The sequence below is a fragment of the Athene cunicularia genome, unplaced genomic scaffold, assembly GCF_003259725.1.
Source record: "Athene cunicularia isolate RWA unplaced genomic scaffold, athCun1 SCF_9, whole genome shotgun sequence".
Lineage (NCBI taxonomy): Eukaryota > Metazoa > Chordata > Aves > Strigiformes > Strigidae > Athene > Athene cunicularia.
In genome coordinates this window covers 152,966-162,205 of record NW_020799523.1, presented here as the reverse complement: position 1 = coordinate 162,205, position 9,240 = coordinate 152,966, and the positions used below count along the sequence as shown (strand labels likewise).

At 41.5% G+C, this 9,240-nt stretch overlaps 1 protein-coding gene across 1 annotated transcript in view; it reads right to left on the bottom strand.

The window, feature by feature from the left end:
- The window catches only part of BRD4 (bromodomain containing 4), a 50,916-nt gene that overhangs the window by 5,997 nt on the left and 35,679 nt on the right, over positions 1-9,240 (bottom strand). The window contains exons 12-13 of the mRNA XM_026867602.1: positions 7,156-7,302; positions 690-808 (exon numbers count right to left, since the gene is read on the bottom strand). Of these exons, the coding sequence (XP_026723403.1) occupies positions 690-808; positions 7,156-7,302 (266 nt within the window). The remainder of the gene's footprint in view (positions 1-689; positions 809-7,155; positions 7,303-9,240) is intronic.

The window sequence follows — 9,240 nt, the reverse complement described above, 5'->3', positions numbered from 1 at the left end:
CAGCCCCCCCCCCCCGAGTTGTGATTAATCAGGATAAAAGTGCTCATAGGATGGTAAAGAAAAGCCCGAATCGGGAGAAACGCGCCAAGCACAGGTGGCGGGTGGGAAGAGAAGAGAAAAGCTGTGGAGTAAGCCAGGATCAGGAGGGATCACGTGGTTCCCCAAAAAAGCAGCGTGATCCGGCAGAGTGCATCCCTGCTCCGATTTTGGGGGGGAAGATGGTCACGCTCTTCTCCTTCCACCCTCCAACGTGCCACAACCCGACGGTTCTCCCAGGGGGGCTTTTTCGACGTGGGCTTTGCCATCGGTCTTGGAATATCGCCACAACAAACTGAGGCAAGACCCTGCAGCAGGATGGGTGAATCCCGCCACCGGAACCAACTGCCACCATGGCTGAAATCACCCGCTGGTGAACGGGTTGTTTGGAAGAACCTTCACCAAGAAGATGAAGCCAACGGAGACCGTGGGTGGTGGGGCAAAGCCACCACGGTCCCGAGGGGAATCACCCAGTGGCATCGGTGATTTCTGAGATGCAATGAGCTTGGCCAACGCAACCAAAGGATGAGAATTCTTCACCACTACCGATGGCTGTTGGGTTACGGTTGGTATCGTGCCGTTCGGCGTCAGCCCGGGGACCAAAAGCACCAAGAATAAGCCCCATCCTGTCTTCAACCCTGACAGTGTTTCACACTGGCCATCTTCACCAGGAAGACGAAGCCAATGGAGACCACGAGCGGCAAAGCTTTGATGGCCCCGGTGGCATCGGTCATTCTGGAGATGCCAACCAGAAGATGAAGCTTCTTCACCACTGAAGATGGCAGCGGGGTCACAGCTGGCGTTGGGTGGTTCCACCTCTCTACCAGCATCTCCCCGGGGAACAAGAGCACCCAGAAGAAGCCCCGTCCCATTTCCGACCCCATTTCACGCCGGCCGGTTAAATCTCATTCACGGGGCTAAAAAATCACCAGGATTAAAGAAAAAGGTAAATCTCTGTGATGTCAATTCAAGATGTTTTTAGAGCAGAAAGGTTAAATCGGTGCATGAGGCTCCGCTCCTACCTGCATCTTGACAGCCATGTGTATATATTTTATTTTTCCCTAAATCCTCATCTTTTACTCCCACCCAAATTTATCCAAAATAGCAAATATTGTTCACTATCAGAATTTCCACATTATTGGTTAAAATTTCATGATTATACAAAAAATTGCATTTTCCGTAGCAAGCCACTTTTATTTATTTTTTTAAGAATTAAAATATCAAAGCTATACAATTTTTCTCTTTTTTTTTTTTTTTTTTTTTTTTAGGGGAGAAAGAAGCTAGTGGTTACATGGCTGCAAAATCCCGAAACATGCAGAGAGAATATAAAAATAAACAGATTTATATAAAGTATTTGTAGCAGATCAAGGTTAAGTGGAAAGAAAAAAAAAATCATCTAAATAAAAGCGGTTATGGAAACAATTTGTTTGTAGTTAAATTCACCCTGATTTTCCAAGGCTGGTGCATTTAGGAAAAAAAAAAAGATCTAAAATTACAAGTTTGCTAAAAACATGCAGTTATACATTCCAATCAAATCACGATCCCACGTAATTCCCCCAGGGAAAATAACAAATTATTTGCAGAAAATATAATAATAAATGCTAAGATTGACCTTTTTTTTTTTTTTTAAAAAAAAACATTCAGAAAGCAATTTTTTGATATAATATTGGTTATAAATTTTTTTTTTAATATAAAAGGGAATCTCTATTTGCTGTTAGAGCAGCAGAGCCGCAACCAGGCCTCCTGGATTCAACAGTGTTTTTTTTGGGTTTTGTTTGTTTTTGGTTTTTTTTGGTTTTTTTTTTTCAGTGGAAAATATTAATTTTAACTAATTCTGCTCTTAGAGATGGGAGTGGTGACTTCACCCACCCCAGGGACGACCCCATGAATCCCCCCCAAAACTGAGCACACTGGGGACTGCGGCGCTGCTAGCGGAACGATCGGGTCAGCTGTTATTCTCCAAATCCCACTAAATACGCCAAAATTTGCCTAATTTGACCCAAAAGCTGCTTGATGGGATGCTGGTAATAACGAGGCACCATACGGCACCCGGGGAGGCTTTGTTGAGACCCATCCTCTAGCAAAGCGACGGGGAAGTGGTTTTAGGGTAAAACTAAAGGGATTTGGGTTTTTCCTTGCACTGGTATTGGCACAAAGGTCCCGCCTACACACCGACCATCCGCCAGTGATGATCTGAGTGTCCTTTAAGCCCAGATTAACTGCAGTTCCTGACTGTACCCACTCCACAGTAGGCAAATGTGGTTAAACTGAGCCTAACAGATCTCTGTCCTCTCCTGCCGAGCAAAAAAGATGGGAAGACTCACGTTAGGTCAATGAGGGACTCTTAAGTCCCTCCTATCTTACACTGCGGCCCAGAAACTAAGCCTGGGAATGGGGCAAAAATGAGAAAATTACTTCCGAAGGCACAAATCTACTTGCAAAAAAAAATCAGTGGCTGGGTTAAATCAATCCGTCTCTCTCTCAAACTCAAAGGGAAATGGAGTGAGGATTAAAACTAAAATAAACCAGCACACGGAGGATGTGGGGTGGATCTCGGTGGCTGGGACTGAGCTTCACCAGCACCCACAGCTATGGGTGCCTGTGGGTTAAACCCGGGTGCCTCTGATTTAAACCTGGGTACTTGTGGATTAAACCTGGGTACCTGCACGTTAAACCTTTAAATAAAACCCAGGTGCTTGCAAATTAAACTTGGGTAACTCGGAGTTAAATCCAGGTAAATCTGAATTAAACCTGGGTACCTGTGGATTAAACCTGACTACCTGTGGATTAAACCTGACTACTTGTGGATTAAACCTGACTATCTGTGGATTAAACCTGACTACTTGTGGATTAAACCTGACCACCTGCGGATTAAACCTGACTACTTGTGGATTAAGCCCCGATTCTTCTGAATTACAACCAAGTACCTGTGAATTAAACCTGGGTACTTGCAGGTTCCAGGTAGCTTTGAACTAAACCCAGGTATCTGCAAATTAAAACTCTGATACCTGTAAATTAAACCCAGGTACCTGTGAATTAAAACTCTGGTACCCGCAAATTAAACCCAAGTAGCTGCGAATTAAGCTTGAGTACTTCTGAATTAAACCCGGGTGCCTCAGAATTTAAGCAGGGCATCTCTGAATTAAACCACAGGTACCTGCAATTCAAACCCAGGTGCCTCCAAATTAAACCTGGCTATTTTCGAATTAAAACCAGGTTATCTGCTAATTAAATCCAAATACTCGGGATTTAAACCCGGATACTCCTGAATTAAACCTGAAGGATCTTCAACTCTAGGACGCCATGAAATCCCAGACTGGGATTAACTCAGCCTTACATTAATGCTTCTCCTCCTAAAGACAGGACTGGTAACTCCTGAGCAGAAGCACTTAAAATTTGCTAAAAGCAGCTTCCCAGCCCCAAAACGGGTTTCTCAGCATTGCTGAGCCAGTTCTAACCCCAGTTTTTAAAAAATCCTTCATAAAACCTAACTGCTGCACAGCCTTGTGCATGCTGCAAATCGTTTCCCTTTAAGCAACTGCATAAAACGTGGAGAAATGCAATTTTCCTCTGGGAAATTTCAGGAAAAAAAAAAAGGAAAATTAGCGACTATGAACTAACTGAGGCTTGGGATTTAATTGCTAAAATTTTAATCACTACTTTTATTACTGCAGCCACGTGATTTCTCTCTGCTGGGCGTCCTGGGAAGCATCTCCCAAAATATTTGGGGGATAATACAACTCCCAACTTAGTCAAGCGGTGAGGCTGAACAGGCTGAGCCCATCCATTTTGCCATTCAATAACCCCAAATTCAGTGCTCACCAAAGATAAGCCAGGTTTTAAACTGCCCGAGCACCAGGATGGCGGCATTTGCCAAACCTCAGCCTAGTCCAGCCCAAGTGCTGACGCTTGAAGCTGGGAGAAGCATCCAAGATGCTCAGAGAGCTCATTCCCGAGCAAAGAAAATCCTACCTAGATGCTTCCAGGATGGAGTTTGGGGTCATTTGCATCCACTAATTGCTAATTACAACAAGTTAAACCGGAATAACCCTCTCGATTGGCACCTCTGGTTTCTCAGAGCTCAAGGCAAAGGCTCAGTCCCATCTCCTACGCTACAAAACCGGTATTACAATTTTTCCTCCCTTTGAAGCTTCCCATTTCCAGAGTTTCAACAGATTTTTGGCAAAACAGTCCTGATTTAATAAAAAAATCCCCAAACCCGCGTTTAAATGCCAGCTACACGGAGGGATGGAGACGTTGCATGGATTCAAGGGGATAAAATAAAAATAATTCCGATTTTAAAAGCTCTGTTTTGCAAAAAGGCAAGAGGCAGCTCGTGGGAGCCAAAGCCTTAAAGAGAACAGAATGGAGCTGCAATTAATTGCAATTAATTCTAGCTTACAATTTCATCGCGTCTGCGTTGGCTTGTACACGTTAGCATTAACAGCCTATTTATTTCTTTTTTTTTAATATGATAAACCTAAGCAAACGCAAAAATCAAGGTGAAAAAAAAAAATCCACGTTTGCGACTTTTGCCACCGGTTTTAAAATCAAAACTATCTCCTGCACGAAGGAAGCCCAACGTAGAGCAGCTCAGTGGGCAAATAAAAGCCTCATTAATCGAAAATAAGATCGTTAAGATGCCAGTTTTTATTAAAAATGGAACAAATTTTGAAGCTTAGCAGTAAGCTTTAAAGCTAATTCTCTGCTTAAGCCAGCGCAAGCACTGCCACCATTATCCTCCCGGGAAAAAAAAAAAAAAATTAAATTTTCCAACAGCAAATTAACTGCCTTGTCCTGCTTAGGGTCGTTAAAATAACATCATCATCAACGGGACAGCGCATGGTGTCAAAAATATGTCTTCAAATATTTTAAAGCGTCTCTTAAAAGTTCTTAAAACATCCTAAAAGGTGTCAAAACCTCTTAAAAAGGTCTTAAAATACAACTTAAAAAGTGATTCAAGGGCAACGTTGTAAATCCCAGGATGGAGAAGACCTCCTGGATATCGGGCGGATCCCTGCGATCAACGGTTTTCACCGTGTATTTTATCAGAAAAGGGAGGAAAAAATGGTTTAGGAGAGCAAAAACCCATCAGTATTGGAAATTAATTGAACCAAAGAGATTAATTCTCTTAATTAACCTCCTATCCAAAGCGTAAGGGGGTTGGATTCATCCCAAGGGTGGGCATGTCGGTCTACGTCGGCCAAGCAAATCCTAAATACTCCCAACTGGGATGGCCAACACTGAGGGGAGATGTTGGATTTGGGGAAAAGCAGCCAGAAAGAGGACAAAAGCGTCTAAAAAACTCCAAAATGCCCAGAGCAACCCGTGCTCGTCCGCATCCAACAGGCCACCGTTTGGGGAGAAACACTCAACAAAAGAGCACTGTCTGCTCTGAGGTTGGTTCTGCCAGAGCGAGAGCGATGGGAGAAAATTTTGGGGCTTTTCTAGATTTTAATTAGTGCTGCTCGTTAGAACGAGAAGCCTTTGGCGCCAGGGCATCCCAAAAATTCCCACCTTAGAGCTCACATCCCTGTCCCCCAAGCTCCGGAGGGATCCCTGAGATCATCCCAATAAATCATCACCCAAAACCCAACCTGGCTGAGGATTCTGCTACCAGGCTGGGGAGCTACCCGTCAGCTTTGGGGGAAAAAAAGAGAGAATTTGAAATAAAAGAGAGTTTGGGGCATTTGTAGAGGATGAGTTTAGTGGGTAAATGTTATGGGATGGGCTCCATGTGGAAACGGGACTGGGATTAAAACGGCTCTGGGGTTGGGATGAGCCGATGTTGCGGCCAAGATTAAGGCGACCTGGTAAGGTGGGTCCAGATAAACTCGGGTTTATTCTGGTTGATGCAATCGTGAGCTTGGCAGAAATCAAGATAAATTGGATAAAAACTCGTTGAAGAGTTAAATACAGCAGGTTTTGCTTTTCCCCATCAAGCCAGGGCAGAATTTAGCACCAAATAATTAAATTTTCTGATTGCTGAGAGTCGACCCGAAACGCTCCATCAAAACCTTTCAACCTCCTTTAAAAAACCACAAAAACCAACCAAAACTTAATTCTATTAAAAAATACACTAAAGTAGGTAAATATGTTCAAATCTCTCAGACTCCAAACTTATCCCAGAAAACACATCCTAAAAAAGCGGAGGCTCACTGGGAAGCGTCGCCAGCACCAGCTCAAAGGCAAGTCCAATCAATTCTGCTTTATTTTTTGGGGTTTATTTATTTCATTTTTAAATTTCCGCTCCTTTTTTTTTCGGTGCTGTTTGTCCTACGCACCCAACCCAGCCACGAAAATAAATCCAGATTATTTTCTGCCACGTGCATCTCCTGATTTCCCAACCCGCTGGAGATGCAAAAGTCTTACCGTTGACTTAAGTGCTGGGTTAAGCCCAGCTTAACCTCCGGAGTCCAAGCTGAGTTAGCAGCTAGGAGGAAAAAAAAGCTTTAAGTGACGGCACAAGCTTTGCTTCTCTAAAACCAAGGAGGGAACGCTAATAAGGCAAGTGTAATAATTAAGAACGTGAGAAAACTCTTAATTTAAACCCGAACGATGGTGGTACGAGGGAGAAGCAAAGAGTTACCCAGAGCAGGCGCCACTCTGCTCATTTAAAATTTAATTTTAAATCCTTTTTTTTTCTCAGGATCTGCCCGATGCCATAAAATAAAAAGGCTTTTACACGTTAAAAACCCCATTTCCTCCACCTTTCTCCATTTTTTTGTGGCGCAAGTGGTGCTGGCGACAACGTTTGAAACCCCTATTTGAGGGAAAAATACAGTGTTTTTCTAAAAATACAAATCTAGGTCACTAACCAGTCAAAGAACTGGTTTTTTTGGCTCCTGCGCTCGTGTCTAAGGAAGGAAAAACTTATAAAAAAATTTGTGTCGGGCTTAAGAACCGCCAGAGACAACATCGCTCTCGCCAAGCTGTCTGTGTCGGGCCCAAAACTGAGCAACACGCGGCTGCGTAGCTTGGTTTTGGTTTTTGTTTTTTTTTATTATAAAGACCAAAAAAAAAAAAATTAAAATAATTAAAAGACCGAGCCAGGAATTAAAACATATTTATTTATACAGAAACCAGGTCTAGGACTGAGTCGTTAAATAAGCTGCGTCTAACCTGTTTCTGAATCTTCGCTGTCGGAGGAGCTGGACTCGCTGGTGCTCTCAGACTCGGAGGAGGAGAACCCCTTCATCTTAGAGGAACCAGCAATTACATCCACTTTCTCCGCTGCAAGAAGACAACAGGACAACATCGTTAAGGCTAATTAAAAACCCCGAGTCCTGCCTGCTCCTCCCAGGCCTGCCTGCTCCTCCCGCACCCACCCTGGGGACTGTGCAAGACCCGCGGCGTCCCGATACTCCTGTGGCTGGGCTGAGCCAAGCTTTAATCCTGAGGCTCCGCTTATTTCCATCGCCGAGCTGCACTAGGCGGGATGCAGCAGGGCCTTGCAGGTCTTTGGGGTGAGGAGATTTTACGGGGTGCAGCACCACGGGGGTGGCCCCACCACCCCAAAGGGGGATGGGGACGTGCCGACAGGAGCCACCCGGGATTTAAGCCCGTCCCAGCAGACGACGGCCACACGACACGCGCTCACTTGCTCAAGCCAGGTCCTTCTTCATCCTCCTAAACCCCTCCGGCGTGGCAAGGTCTGGCTTTAGGCTGGCCTAAGTAAGACCAGGGGCTCCTCTCCTCTGCCAGTGCTTAACCCCACGCAGCTGCGTGATATGGGGCTGGAAACTCAAATTTTATTTTTTTTTTTTAGCTGCTTCAACTTGTTGGTTTAAGGAGGCGGCAGGAGGTTGAGGCAACAGGGAAGTACAAAATTTCACTAGCTTAAATGAGAATAAAAAGGAGCAGCTGCAGCCTGAGCGCTGCTCATGCCACCAGCGACGTCGGAGCCCGTTACTAAACCCCTAAAACAAACCAAAAAATCGACGTGTTTTGTGCGGGTACGGAAGGATGAAGAAAACTTCCAGGATTTGCCCGGGTTTGTTTTCCACTCGGGTTTATCCCGGGAAGGAACCGTTATCCCTCGGCCAGAGGAAATGAGGAGATTCCCTTTAAATTCCCTTGTTCCTCCCCCTGTTGCTGCCACATCCCCTTTTGCTGCGGGTAATTTATGTAAAAAAAGGGTTTAGCTCATTTTTGGCCATTTATAAATATTAAATAATATTAAATAAATGATAGAAAGATGTATTTTAAAGAGTACTAAAAATGGGGATAAAACACGTTTAAATGGAACCTACGGATCTCACAAATGAAACAAAAAAATGTATTTAAAATAGGTTTAAAAATATTGAAAAAAGGTTTAAAAATATAAACTAGATTAAAAAAAGATTTAAAATTAGGTTTAAAATAGATTTTAAACCTAAAATAGATTTTAAACCAGGTTTCAAATAGGTTTGAAAACATAAAAAAGATTTTGAAACAGTTTCAAATATTTAAAATAGGTTTAAAAATATTTAAAATGTATAATATTTAAAAATAGGATGCAAATATTCAAAAATTAAAAACATAAAATAGATTTAAAATAGATTTTAAAACAGGTTTCAAATATTTAAAACATATCAAAATATTTTAAAATAGGTTTCAAATATTTAAAATAGGTTTTAAAACAGGTTTAAAAATATTTAACTCAGATTAAATTATTTAAAAATAGTTCTAAAATATTTAAAAGAGGTTTAAAAACATAAAATCTGAAAGAATTTAAAAATCGTTTCAAATATTTGAAATAGGTTTCAAAACGTTTAAAAGAGGTTTCCAAATATTTAAATTGAAAATATTTAACAATAGGTTTCAAAGATGTAAAATAAATTGTAAAACATTTTAAAACAGATTCAAAATATTTTAAAAGTTTCAAATATTTAAAATAGGTTTAAAATTATAAAATAGGTTTTAAAACATAAAATAGATCTAAAATAATTTAAAAATCGTTCCAAATATTTTAAATAGGCTTCAAAACGTTTAAAAGAGGTTTCCAAATACTTAAATTTAAAATATTTAATAAGTTTCAAAGATGTAAAATAAATTTAAAAACTTTAAAAACCAAATTTAAGATAATTTTAAATGTTCCAAATATTTAAAATAGGCTTAAAATCATTTAAAATAAATTCAAAATACTTTAAAATAGGTTTGAAAGTAGGTTTGAAAATATTTCAAATAGATTTGAAAGAAATTAATGAAGCTCCACGCCTTGTC